The 15,208-nt window shown below is 41.7% G+C and overlaps 1 protein-coding gene across 1 annotated transcript in view; it reads right to left on the reverse strand.

Moving 5' to 3' along the window:
- The window catches only part of ITPR1 (inositol 1,4,5-trisphosphate receptor type 1), a 309,353-nt gene that overhangs the window by 230,928 nt on the left and 63,217 nt on the right, over positions 1-15,208 (reverse strand). The window contains 1 exon segment of the mRNA XM_030568211.1: positions 1,770-1,885. Coding sequence (XP_030424071.1) covers positions 1,770-1,885 — 116 coding nt within the window.

Consider the following 15,208-nt stretch of genomic DNA (forward strand, 5'->3'; position numbering starts at 1 on the left):
GGAAAGAACACATTTTATTTACTGACCACTAGATGTCAGCTTTTCAAATAGCACTGATGTTTGATACCAGTCAAAGTCAAGTATCCCAGATTTCTAAATCCCTTAAATGGTATTAACTTAAAATAACCTGACCTCAGCATTGGATGCTCCACAGTACATGATAATAAATTCCAACAGTGGACAAATACAAGCCAAAAATGGCAAGTGATTAAGTGTAAATCATGGGTCACTAATGTTTCATTAAAGATGACCATGAACTGACCAAAAAACAGAGTAGTAAATGGAAGGCAGCAGTTGAACATAGATATTTTTTGCCCTGCAACAATATTGCAACAATTTTATTGCCCTAATATCTTCTGTGCTTTCATAACATGTGTAAATTGACACAAGTGCCCATGAGTTGCATACAGTCTGGAGCGAACTAAGTTGTGGTCTACGAATCACACACACACACACACACACACACACACACACACACACACACACACTTCAGTGAAACTGAGTGGGTTTAAAAAGATGACAATTCTGTTTATGGCCTGTACTTTTACCCAGCATGTAATGGTAATTCAAAGTGAGCCATTAAATCTTTCTTTCTTTATACTGGAATAGTAAAATTTGGCTATTTACTGTGTAAATGTTTTTTCACTGCGATTTATTATTGAGAGACTATCCCAGTTCACTCGACAGGTGAATTGAGACTGACCACAACAGGACTTTGGCTTGTTTCAAAAGAATAGAATCAGGGCTTAAGTATCTGAATTGATTATATTAAAGAAAGAAAATCAGTTATGGCACAAAGAAGTGACAGCCCACAGTTACCTAGCACCATTGCAAGGGTTTTCTCTCCCTCTACACTACTGACAGTTTAGGACATACCATCTATTTGTTTATTTTTCTAAAGCCCACAAAGTGATCAGCAGCATTTGTTACTTTATGCTTACAGTTGACTGCTACTCTTGTGATTACAATTATCCCACCCCACTCCCAAACTAAACAAAGTATTAACTCTACAAACAACTTTATAAGCATAAAGTAAAAATCATAACTTTAAGAAAAAATTGAGGCAAACACTTGGTCTTTGTGTAACAAAGGAGTAGGGCCACCACATGGCTTTCTGCAAGTGATATTTTCCTCCAGGGGTGCTTTATAGTTTAGAGTACTGTAGGCTTAACACGGGCTTTGATAGACTAAAAATATTTGGACTTGTAATTTTAACGTGAAGTGCTCCAGCCATATAATTTTAAGGTAAATAAAGTTTATTTAGCACTAAAGCGGATGCTGTCAACATACAGTAGGTAAATTACTCAAAGCAATTTCTTAGAAATTTAAAACTGAGAACTGTTCTCTTACCAGGTTTTAACTGCTGAATACACATGCAAGCTTGTTTCAATATGAGCAGCCATCACAGATAGTTTGCAAATACATATGGGAGATGAAATCTAGGGCCTAACAACACAGGGGACTGGATCTCAATCTTCTGTAGCAATACTCATGGGGCGGAGGGATAGCTCAGTGGTTTGAGCATTGGCCTGCTAAACCTAGGGTTGTGAGTTCAGTCCTTGAGGGGATCACTTGGGGAACTGGGGTAAAAATCTGGTGATTGGTCCTGCTTTGAACAGGGGGGGTTGGACTAGATGACCTCTTGAGGTCCCTCCCAACCCTATGATTCTATGAGCAGTCCCACCCAACTTAATGGGCCAGATCCTCAGGTGGTGTAAATTACCACAGCTCCAGTGACTTCACTGCAGCCTACCAACATTAATACTTACATGTAGTTTATTGAGTAACACTGCATCTGTAGTGCTGTTAGCTCCTGGTTTTGCTGCTTTCCAGAACTGCTTCTGTGCAGAGTACCGGTTCATAGGGCATAGCTTAAACAGGCAATCTGCAAAAATATAGAGACTGCTTTAGCCGTTCAGAATTGTCCATTTTTCCCCCTTTTTACTTTTAATATTGTCCAAACATTTTAGCTACAGGGAAAGGTTTACAAAACAGATTCCAGGAAAGCTCTAAATCTCAGACTGCGATGCTTTTTGGGTGACAGCAATGTTGCCCCATGAATGGTTTAAAAAAAAAAATGGTGCTGCCAGACTTGTAAAGCAAGACAAGTGAAAGCTGAAACTTAACCAATTTCTGTCAAAAATGCTACCATACTTCAACATTCACAACATCAATAACACCACCTCCTCTCTGTAACAGGGCTTTTGATCCTTAGATCAAAAAATGCTTTCCAACAATGGATAAGTTTCATTATCTGTACTGCACAGCTTGGGCAACTGAGGCAAAGACAAGTAAAATGACATTTCCAAGGTGTCACAGCACGCCAGCAGCAGAGCCAAGCAGATTCGGTCCCCTGCCTTGTCTTCTTGACCACGGCATGGAAAAAAGTGTGTGTCAGTCTGGATGTTCCGAGTATAACATTCCTAGTGAAGCACCGGTACCTGAGCACCAAAGCAAGAAACTTCTGGATCATACAGGAGAAGTCTCTTTTATTAATTTCCTAGACACTGTTTAGAAAACATTTTGCCTTGCAAAAACTGGGTATGACAGCTGATTAGCCATGTTACAAATAAGTTTCTATATTAATGAGATGCTAACTGATCAGTAAAAGAACTAAATTAGCTGCACTTTTTTCTCGTCAGTTGCTTAGCAACTGACACTGCAAAAATTAAATTAAGCTATTCAAATTTAGTGCCTGAAGTAAAGTAACAGAAGTTTAATAGCCAAATGCAAAGACAGCTGTTCCAGGCATCTCTTTGGCAATTATGTGGAAATAAAATTTGAGGCTGCTAGTTATATAACGATTTTAAAGGCAACCATTGTATTTATACAGAAGAGTAATGGAACTGGAAAGCTAGATAGTTAAGGGAATACCCATCTGAGGGTATGGCTACACTTACAGTTGTACAGCGCTGGGAGTTACAGCTGTATTCGTACAGCTGTGCAGGGAAAGCGCTGCAGTATGGCCACATTGACAGCTACCAGTGCTGCAGTGTGGCCACATTTGCAGCATTTGCAGCGCTGTTGGGAGTGGTGCATTGTGGACAGCTATCCCAGCGTTCAAGTGGCTGCAACGTGCTTTTCAAAACAGGGGGGTGGGGTGGAGTGCGACAGGGAGCGTGAGGGAGACAGAGAGAGTGGATTTTTGGAACTGACACTGTTCTTAGCTCCCTGCCTTGCAAATTCTAAGGACTGGAAGATACACAGCACCTACCTTCAATCATTTTAAAAGTTTTGACTCCTTCCCCCACCCCTCTCTTATTCACTAAATGCAAATTATGCACTCCTAAATAGCCTTCAGACCACATAAGCAGTGGCTCAACACTGACTCCCCTCTCTCCTCAAGCAAACAGCTGTGAACATTCCAAAGCAATTCCTCTGCCTCTGCTCGCTCGCTGGAGCAAAGAGCAGCTGTGTTTGTTTTTTAGATAAGTAGCTTCGGGGAGCTCAGAGTTCAGCCATTCTTCCGGTTTGTTGTGAGCAGGCATTCTGGGATATCTCCTAATACCCTGGAGGCCAATAACAGCGCTTTTGGTGGCCACACTTGATGAGCAGCACTGCATCACCAGCGCTGCAATCATTACACCCCAAGCAGACCAGGTGTACAGCCAGCACTGCAGCCAGGGAGTTGCAGTGCTGGATGTGCCCTGCAGGTGTGGACAGTTACTAAGTTGCGGCGCTGTAAACCCACCACTAGCGCAACTCTCCAGTGTAGCCAAGCCCTCAGAGTCTATTCTGTAGACTGTAGTCTATTTCCACAAGGAAACCTAATGGAATACATGAGCTAATCCCCTGGAGAAAGAAGACAAACCAACTGCAAGTTTAGTCATTTAACTTAATTTGAGATCTTTTATAGCCACTGCAGATACAACACCTGGATGAAATTAATAGGAAACGTCAAGAAACACACAGAACTAGTAGCACAAGTGGAAGGCTACACAATGAACCCAATTTTCAGAACTAGGCTGGAACTCAAATACACACTAGGCGGGCCAAATGGTGGTTCATTAGAATAAGAAATGAAGTAGAGTCGTATTGAGCTGATTTGGGGATATGCGCTGATATAGGCACTAGAAAGGACTCAAGTACATCAATTCATAAGGCCACTTAACTATTGATTCATAGTCTTCAGATGCATAACAAATGTGAGAAATGCAGTGTGCCCGAAGCTTTCAGGTTATGTTCTTTCCCTGAGTGTTACATTTTTAATTTACAGAAAAATGATTCACGGAGATTGACAGCAGATAACAGGATTTAAAAGCCATTGTAAGTTGGTACTTTCAGCTAAAACTATGCATTGTAAGCAACACACCTGTAATAAGAATTTCTATTTCTGCTTAAGCCACCAGTTCACACAGTGCCAGCATTTAACACACACTATTGCACAGCATTAATCACACACTGTCTTTAGTCACAGAGTAAGTGCAGTTCTGAAGCCAGAAGTGTTGTATTTTGAAGTCAAGCTGAACTTTAAAATGGATGTCAGCAAAATAAATCCCCTGGTAGTGTTTTCTGTTTCTTAAAAGAAACATTTGACCTTGACCACTGAAATAGAAAACACATGATGCACTGGAGGGGAAAAATAATGCAAAATAGTTTGCCCACACTGTCTCTATTTAAAAAGCTAGAAATCTAAAGCAAACATTAAAAGCACTTGACCCTCTTATTTGAATATTTGTTTTGTGAAATCTAATTCTTAAGTGCTTGAGGTAAACATAGCTTTATCTGCCGACCACCAGCCAAATACAAAATCATTCTAATATGGATGTATCTTATCCAGTGATTACACCCTGACCTTAATGGATTGTATGGCCCTGGGATCTCTAAACTACATGAGCCTATAAACCTTCTACCTCCTAACTGTATATCAGTCATGGCTAACAGTACAGAAGAGCAGTTTGATTGTGGCACTATTCAACACAATGCAATCCATTACAGAACAAGTGTTAGTGGAACAAAGATCTCAAAACACTTGTCAAAGAATTAAAACCTCAACACTCCTGAAAGGCAGACAATTCTATCCATTTTAAAAGGTCCACAAATGGAGGCACAAAGAGCCGTCTACACTATGAGCTAGAGGTAGGATTCCCAGCTCATGTAGATATAGCCACACTACTTCTCATCTGAGCTAGCATGCTAAAAACAGTAGGGTAGCCATACTATAGCATGGGCAGTGGTGGTACGATGCAAGCCACCCTGAGTGAAAACCCACTTGAAGCCTATGGGACGTCCTCAGGGCTGATACCACCTGCCACTGCTGCTGCTACCTATGCTGCCATGGCTACACCACTATTTTTAGCATGCAGGCTCACATCAAAGCTAACATGAGTACGCCTATGCAAGCTAGGAAGCACACCCCAGCTCCAGACGTGGACACAACCTGAGTTATTGGCAGAAGTCACAACAGAATCCTTAGCAGAAGTTCCCAGTTTCCTGCCACAGAAAGGCCTCTTTCCCCTTGGATAAATTTTTATCATACTTTGAGTCATTCTGAAAAAAAAAAAGTCTTCTATTAAGTAACCGAACCTGTTAGTTTCCTGTCTTGGTGACTAAAACAAAGATATTGTAATTGACTCAGTGGAAGGGGAGACATTAATTAAGAGGTTGAAGCAGCAAGATTATGGTTTTCCAGGGACTGAGGGTAAAAATTCTTCATATCCAAAAATTCCTTCACAGTGGATACCAACACTGCAATGGCGATGGGTGAGAGAGTTCTGCATTGTTGCAGTCTCTGGTGATGCTTTCCCCCACATTTAGCGATGTCCCCAAAAAATGATATGACCATTCCCAGATATTGACGTCCTCTCATTAGATTACTCTGCTAGCCTTAGTGATAAATATAAATACACACCAAAATGTTAAAAGAGCAATAAGGTTGCAAAATCAAGCACTCAAAAGTTAGGAAATATCAGAATTAAGGTCATCTGTGCAACCTTAAGTCACTTCTCCCCTTTGTTCATATGCACCACAATAGTTTTAATTACATGACCATATTCTATTTCCTCCCCGCTGCCTCTTGGGAGCCCTGCCTCATTCAGTGCTCAGAAAGGACAGCACTTATTTAATGAGCAGGTATTCAGTATTTTATTTTCTCCTTGTTTAGTGTGTTGCTAAAATTTTAGGCATATTAATCCATGTCTGCTCTGAAAACAGAATTATTCATTTCCTAACGGGCCTTTCAGTAGCACTCATAGTATCTGAATTCTTCCCAAATATGTATTTATTTTCACATCATCGTCTTCATTTTATACATGTGGAAAGGAGGCAAGAGAGATTAAAGATAAAAAAAATTCACTAAATTTGCGTGTCCAGTCTGAACTTCCTAGGATCTGATTTTTCAGTGAATATTCAGCATTATATAGCACTTCATATGTTCAGAGAACAGCTCCCGTTGATTTTAGTTGCAGTTGTGAGCGTTCAGCACTTCTGCAAATCAGGCTACAGAGTCTCAAGTCAGAAACTCAGAAAATGAGGACCGTACAATTTGCAACTACCTCTGAAACAACTGATTTAAGCAACCTGACTAGCATCACACAACAACTGATTGTCAGAGGCAAGGATAGAATCCAGTTCCCCAGGACAGCATTCAACTGTCTTAAACAGGAGACCATCCTTTTCTCTTCCTGCAATCCCCTACTTCATTCACTACGCATGTTCCAAGGAGACCCTAATGCATATCTAAATAGAGTGCATCAGGTTGCAGCCCCTCCTCCAGCACCTGTTACTGAGGTCCTAGTTGAATTTTTCCCACACCTCCTGATCCTGGCAGACTCCATCCCTGGCCCCACAGAGTTGCAGGTGCGCCTTGTCAACCTCCTTTTGGCAATGGCCAGATGGCCACCCATCATACCAAGAGAAAAAGTAATATGTGATCATGTAATTAGAGACTGTCTTAATGTATATGCACAAAGAGACCCAAGTAAGGTTGCACAGGCAACCTTAATTCTGGCATTTCCTAACTTCTGAGTGCTTGACTTTGAGCCTTAATTTTTTTTTTAAAACTTAGGAATTTTTTGCACCTTTGAAAAAGCAAAGGAAAACAAATTGAATCACATGACATCATGCTGCCACCCAAATGGCTCATCAGCAGCGCTAGAACCTTGGATCCACCATGTAGACCTCATCCACTTGAGCTAGGGTTGCCAATTATCTAATCACACAAACCCAAGCATGCTTGCCCCACCCACTGCCCTGAGGCCCCATCCCACTCACTCCTTCGCTCACCCTCCCCACCTTCACTCAATTTCACCAGGCTGGGGCATGGGTGGGGATGAGGGCTCTGGGAGGAAGTTTGGGTGCAGGAGGGGGATCTGGGCTGCGGTAGGGGTGCAGGAGAGGGTGCAGGATGTAGGCTCTGGCCAGGAGGCACATACCTCGGGCAGCGGCACTTCGGGGCTAAGGCAGGCTCCCTGCCTGCCCTGGCCCTCTGCTGCTCCCATAAGCGACCAGCACAACCCTGCGAGGAACAGGGAGTCTCCATGCGCTGCCCGTGCCTACAAGCATCACCCTTGCAGCTCCCACTGGCCACAGTTCCTGGCCAATGGGAGCTGCAGAGTCAGCGATGGAGGTGGAGGCAGCACGCAAAGGACATGCTGTCTGCTTTTGGGAATGGCATGGAACCAGGGCAGGCAGTAAAGGACCAGTCAGGTTTTAGTGCTAGTGGGCCCAAATGGCATGGATTCTGCTCCCCTGGGTTTCCGTCTATGTCCCTTCCATGAAGATTATGGAAATATTTTAGTCTGGGTATATATTTAGGCTGGGTATATATTTACTACCTCTCTTACCATTTTTGCAGTGGCCACAACCACTTTAGGTTTTTAAAATATGTTTAACAAAACATATTTTTGTTAATTGTTTGCTTGATTATTTTGAAGTACAGCACCCAGAACAGTTTGACCAAGACAAAAGGAAAGTGTTTCCTAAGATCCTTTATGTACCAATGGATACCCTCCAAAAATGACTGCAACTAAAAACTATTCCTTCCCCTCAAAAAAAAAAAATTATATATCTCAAAAGTCTTTCAAACAGGAAATCTATGAAATATGAAATACTTGAGTAAGTCAGATACAAAATTGCTGAGCATTTCATACCAACATAGCTGTTTCCTCATTTCTTGATAAACATCAATTGAACTCCTATTATGGAGAGTTACTAAAATTAAAAGAAAATTAATAGTTCCCTAGTGAATTTTAACAGTTCCCCTTCACCCTCTTCAGTTCCTGAGGCCAGAATTTATTCACTCTAGCTATTACTGAAAGAAATGTAAATTTGTCTTTTTAAAGGAAAAAAGAAGCTTTAAAAAGGAAAAGGTAGAAAAATTTAAGTTGACAAATCAGAAAGCAAGTGTACAGGCTCAAAACTACATGCCTGTGAAATTTTCATAACTTAAATATATATACAGCATATCAACGGATAAAAAAATAGATTTATGTTCAACACTGAATGAAGACTTCTGAGTGAAAGCAAAGTCTTTTCAAGCAGTGGAGCATTAAGAACAAATGATCAAAACTTACTCACCCTCAGATCAGTTCCATCTTCTGAAAAACCCCAGGCCTGATTACCACATTGTCTACTTCTATACCTGTGCCCTGCTAGACTTGAAATGACTCTATATCAGTCAAGGACCTTCAGAGAACTTAGCATAAAATGGGCTATAGAAAAATGCAAAGTATTAATCTTTTATGGATTTCCATGCAGAAAAAACATCTGCTTCCACTGAAAGAATTACTGTCTTTGTCAAGGGAAAACGTGCCTTTTTGCTGGTTTGAGGTTGCATGCCCCAAAACAAACTTTTCTATCAAATAAGGTGACATCAAAACATTTCAAAAATGTTTTCTTCCTGGCAGGCATTAAAATAATAAATAAATAAAATAAATGCTCAGCATCCCAGGCCACTAATGGCAAGGCAATAGCTTGAAAAAATTTACAAACAGGCTAGTGGAAGCATATTTATATTCTAAATGATGAGGAAGTGACGTTGTGCAGTCTATATGGTTTTATAAAAATATGCTAATGAGTGATATAATGTAACGATGTGCTTCCTGCAAAAGGTCTCTTGTAAGGTATCATTACAAAGCTTATAATCTACTGAGTGTGATCATCCTATTTGTATACACGTACCACTCTTGTAGCTGAAACTAGAAATATGAAATATAACTCTGAGGGCCTAGTGTAATTATACAAAGTGTGGCCATTAATGGTGGTTTGGAATCTTGATGACTCCCATTAACCAGGACCATTGTCTGCAGATGAGTGTGTTTTACCTGTCAGTCTTCCTGTATACCTGCGTGCTGGCAAGTGGGCAATGAAGTCTTGCAGTGATATGTGACCATGGCACCTGAACAGGAATCTATCTTTAACCTGGTGCTTTTCCAGTGAGGGGGGGTGGAAACCCAGCGAGAGATAAAGGAGTCTCGCGTTATGCAAAAGATATATAAAGGGGTGGAACAGAAGAAAGTGGGGAGAGGAGCCATCATGAAGAATCCCCTAGCTACCACCTAAGCTGGTACAAGAGCTGTACTGGGGAAAGAATTGTGCCCAGGCCTGGAAGGTGTCCAGTCTAAGAAAAAATTTACTGAAGCATCTCTGAGGGTGAGATTATCTGTATTTAGTTTGATTAGACATAAATTTGTGTGTTTTAATTTATTTCGCTTGGTGACTTACTTTGTTCTGTCTGTTACTACTTGGAGCCACTTAACTTCTACTTTCTGTATTTAATGAAATCACTTTTTACTTATTAATTAACTCAGAGTATGTATTAATACCTTTGGAGCAAACAACTGTGCATCTCTCTCTATCAGTGTTATAGGGGGTGAACAATTTATGAGTTTACCCTGCATAAGCTTTATACAGGGTAAAACGGATTTGTTTGGGTTTAGACCCCATTGGGAGTTGGGCATCTGAGTGCTTAAGACAAGCGCACTTCTGTTAGCTGCTTTCAAGTAAACCTGCGGCTTTGGGGCAAGTAATTCAGACCCTGGGTCTTTGTTGGAGCGGACAGGAGTGTCTGGCTCAGCAAGATAGGGTGCTGGAGTCCTGAGCTGGCAGGGAAAACAGGAGCAGAAGTAGTCTTGGCACATCAAGTGGCAGCTCCCAAGGGGGGTTCTGTGATCTAACCCATCACAGAGGACCTGCAGGTTAATTCCCCTTGTCACTGCCAGATCACCCAACGTTCAGAATTCAATAGTGCTACATTAATTACATGACAATATATATGAGGTGTTTATGCTGCTCCGAAAACCATGTTATTTAACAGCATGTAGCATCCAAGTATCTTGCATGGCTTCAGAGCTCTCAATTCGATCTTTTAAAATAAAGGAAACCACTCAGTAATACATCTCAGCAACATACACCCCTCTTCACCACAGTTCAACTGACAGACTGTATAAAGGATGTCCTGGACACATTTCAATTGTTTCGTACAACTAAGCCAGAGATAACCGCCCACAGTGGACACCTAGGAGACACTAGACAACCAGCCTCATGTAATTTCTCCTCTGCCACAGTTTATGCTCATGGAAGGTGCCTCCTAATTTTTTTGAAGTCTTACCAGTGTAGAAGCCAGACTGTTAACAATTTTGTTGGATGGTGTATTGGAGCTCAAACGAGCAAGGCAGCAGCAGACTCAGTTCAGACCATAAGGAAATTTGACACACCTGGGACATGGTTGGTAAGTGGTAAACTGTCAGTGATTAGAAGATACTAGATACTAGCCTGGGATGCTCGCTAAGTTAGCTCAGCAACAGGGCACTGCAAAACAGTGCTAGCCAAAGGCCTTGGCCCTAATCTGATTCCAACAAAAGAGACATTGTGAACTAACTATGAAAATAAACGTCTACTGAAGAACCCAAGGCAGTTGAGTGCAGATTGTGGGTAAATATTTTTTACTTATGAATAAAGGCCATGACGCACACAAGCAGCTAACTGGTTTCTGCTTTGACAAGACAGAGGATCATTTAGTAACCTGAGATACAGCGTGAGGTGAAAGAACTCAAACCAGCCCCAAAAGAAAACATGGACAGAAAAAGGCAAACAGCTTGGAGTCCCATCACAAGAGAAGGATGGGGGGGATGAAGGTGATTCGTGCAGCTCCAGACACATAAGCAGATGCAATGTCAGTAGAAGGGAGAACAAGTACTGATCTATTCATACTTGAAAAAAATGAAAACAAAAAAAACCAGAGGAGTCCGGTGGCGCCTTAAAGACTAACAGATTTATTTGGGTAATGTTCCGTGGGTAAAAAATCCACTTCTGTAATTTTCACTCCATGCATCTGATTTAGTAGGTTTTTAACCCATGAAAGCTTATGCCCAAATAAATCTGTCTTTACGGTGCCACCAGACTCCTCGCTGTTTTTGAGGATACAGACTAACATGGCTACATACTTGATTCATACTTGAAAAACTTGACAGAGAATCAGACTCAAGAGTAACCAGTTTTCAAGAGGTAGGACCGAAAGGGACACTGAGAAACAGCAAAGTCATCTAAGACTGTGACTTCATAGTGAGGAATATAAGCTATATAAAGAAACAAAAACACAGCATGTTGCTTTTTGAGAACCAGTACAAACGATGTTATGATGAGTATTCCAGATACCCTTAAGAACATAGACTGAACAGTGGGAGTTAGTTTACACAAAATCAAATTAGAACAGTCAAAGTGATTGAAGTTAACCCCCCAGCTTCAGAGATCTGGGAAGTCAAGCAAAATACTACCACAGATCCTTCTAATGCCCAATGCAAGTGAGGAACAAAGATGGCTATTAATACCAAAAACCAAAAGACTAATTCACAATGACTAATTTGGTGTCTCCTCCCGTCCATAAATTGCTCAAACAACAACCTACAGTTTTTGTGTTTGTTCACTAAGCTAAATTATTCATTGAAATACCTAATCAAAACGTATCAACAACGTATGTTTTTGGCAAAACAAGGAATCACATAGTAGATGTTTCATGGACAGAGTTCACAACTTCACGTACTTTAACAGACTTTCCTTGGTTTTCATCACCTGTCATCACCTTAACTCAGCCTGTCATAAACAGATAGTAGGAGTTAATAGAACAGAAGTACTTTCTCTCTCTTTTGCCTGTAAAAGGTTAACAAAATCAGTGAGCCTGGCTGTCACCTGAGCAGAGGACCAATCAGGGGAAAGGATACTTTCCAATCTTGAGGGAGGGAAGTTTTTGTGTGCCTTGTTAGTTTTTGGTTGTTGTTCTCTCTGGGTTCTGAGAGTGACCAGATGTGCAAGCAGGTTTCTCTCCAATCTCCCTGATACAGGTTCTTATAGACTCAAAATAGTATGTACTAGGTGATAAGGCGAGTTAGGCTTATGTTTGTTTTCTTTATTTCCAAATATGTATTTGGCTGGAAGCAGTTCAAATTTGTATTTTGCTGAAAGGATTTTAATTTGTACTTGTATCCTTAGGCTGGGAGGGTATTCCCAGTGTCTATAGCTGAAAGACCCTGTAACATATTCCATCTTAAATCTACAAAGATAATTTTTACTGTTTTTTCTTTCTTTAATTAAAAGCTTTTCTTGGTTAAGAACCTGATTTTTTTTTATTCTGGTGAGACCCCAGGGGACTGGGTCTGGATCCACCAGGGAATTGGTGGAGAGAAAGGACAGAGGGAGGGGGAGAAAAAGGCTAATTTTCTCTCTGTGTGTTAGGATTATTTTCTCCCTCAGGGAGAGTCTGGGAGGGGGAGAGAGGAGAAGTGGGGAAGGTGAATTTTCCTCTCTGTTTTGAGATTCAAGGAGTTTGAATCACAGTGATCTTCCAGGGTAACCCCAGGAGGGAAGTCCGGGAGAGGCAACGGTGAGGGAAAGGGTTTACTTTCTTTGTGTTAAGATCCAGTGGGACTGGGTCTTGGGGGTCCCTGGGCAAGGTTTTGGGGGGACCAGAGTGTACCAGGCACTGGAATTCCTGGTTGGTGGCAGCACTACAAGTACTAAGCTGGAAATTGAGCTTAGAGGAATTCATGCTGGTACCCCATCTTTTGGACGCTAAGGTTCAGAGTGGGGATTATACCATGACATGGCCATTTCACAATTCAGGTTGCCCTTCATTACCTAGGCAGTCAAGAAGGCTGATATGTAACCATTTTCATAAACTAGGCCATTCCAAGGCACAAGACACCAGTCTTAAATATGAACTTTGGAACACTGGCCAGTCACAATAAAAGAAGGACAAGATGCAATGGATGTGGTTTAATTAGACCACAGCTTTATTCATTTACAATATCTGGGAGTAACCAGCAATAAATCTTATGATGCAGGTTACCATCTTTTTCATTTACACATAATCCCCAACCTGGTCCCAGCCATCCCATTGTTGGGACCTCGCCACCCTCCCCTTGCATAAAGGGAAAAGGGGCTATAAAAGGGGGTGGGTGGTCAGCTCCCTGCTGTTCCAGACATAGGAGTTCCAACTTCCCCTTCCTCAATTCTCTTACAGGATACTTTCCTTCAAATCTTTTTCCTGTTCATTTGATCTAGTAACCATATCCCCCACATAAGGAGAATATGCATTGGACATCTATCACAAGTCACAACAGTATGACCTAACTGTCCCACCCCACAGGGTTCCAGATCTGCTATGGGGAAGGTGAGGAGAAAAAATACGACCCCACCCTCACTCAGATAATCTGGCAGTGAGTGAAAAATTCCTTCCCAGCCTCCAAGGTAAAAGGAGATTCATGTAATGTCCACAGTGGTCATGAGAAAACCTGCTCCTGGTGTAAATTTCATGGGTGGGTAGGTGCTGTGGCCCAGTCCCTATAAAAGAGGGCTTCTTGGGGGCTGTATAGTACTTGGTCCTGCTAATGAAGGCAGGGGCCTGGACTCGGTGACCTTTCGGGGTCCCTTCCAGTTCTATGAGATAGGCTATAAATAACCCCCTCTCTCCATTCCTCTGGTCAGCAGGAGGAGCAATGACCCTCCCCGACCTGGCACCAGTTGCTTCCTGCCCATCCCTGTGAACTTCTCCCAAATCCCTCTCTTGTCCGTGTGTGTGTGTGTGGGGGGACTTATAGGGCAACACCCCTTTTCTTCTGGTCAACTGGACAAGGACCCTCCCGCACCAAGGCTGTGGTGAGCACATTCTTTTCTCACCACCTTGGAGGTCTTTTGTTCAATCCATACTGTAGGGTTTGGGGCGGGGGGGGGGGCCGATTATTGACAGGGAGGGGCATTAACCAATTAGTTTACTTACTTCACTTGAAATTTTCACTGTCTGGCCCCCTGGATTTCAGTTTCACATTTCATTCTTTACTAAATTTTACTTCCCCCACTTTGCTTGCTCTTCTGCTGCAGAGATTTGGCTCACCAGTGCTGGCATTGAATTCTTTAATTAAAAAACATAGCACTGAAGTGGGAGGGTTTATTCTGGATGAGGAAAGGGGGGCTGTTACACAGAGGTTATAAGAACATTAAGAAAAAGTAGATCAAATCTCAACTGCAGCCTAACAGCATGTCCCTTTCAGGCAGTTTAAAGAGAGTCTCCTTATGTTATTGATGGTCAGAGCTGAAGTGACTGAGCACAGTAATAAAAATTGTTTCTATTTAAGAGTCCTTTGTTGAGAGAAACTAAGATGGGCCACGACTACTAAAAGAATAGTGGAAAACCAAAGGCCAATATTTCCAACAAGTAGCGTAATAGTTCTGTTTTTAAAATACGAATTTGGCCATTACAACAAAATAAAAAGAAACAGAGAGAACTCAAACATCTCATATTATTATGGAAATAAGGAGGAAAAAAAGGAACTTCCTAAGAGAAGATGAAACTGAATCAGATGCATTAATAACTGCTAAGTCTAACATGACTGTGGTGCACGACATCCTTCCATACGAGTTGTTTAAAGTGCCCCTCATTGTGTCCCACGAAACAAAACCTTCACCTCTCCATGGCTGTGCTGTCCCTCACACTTGTGGCTTAAGGCCTTCCTACTTCTTCTTTAAAGGTAACCACGTCACTTCTCCTGTACCACCACTTCTTCTCTCCTCCACACAGCCCACAAAGGACTTTCAGTCCTAAGAAGTTACACTACCAACACCACAGACGGTACCTGATGCTTCACAGGGTGGAGAATACAACATCCGGCAAGATGTATGTGCAACACAGATGTCAACAAGTTTATGATAAAAAGATGATATATCCTATAATCTTGGACAGAGTCAAGCATCATCGTTTGACAGATGCCAGCAGTGC

The sequence above is a fragment of the Gopherus evgoodei genome, chromosome 7, assembly GCF_007399415.2.
Source record: "Gopherus evgoodei ecotype Sinaloan lineage chromosome 7, rGopEvg1_v1.p, whole genome shotgun sequence".
NCBI lineage: Eukaryota > Metazoa > Chordata > Testudines > Testudinidae > Gopherus > Gopherus evgoodei.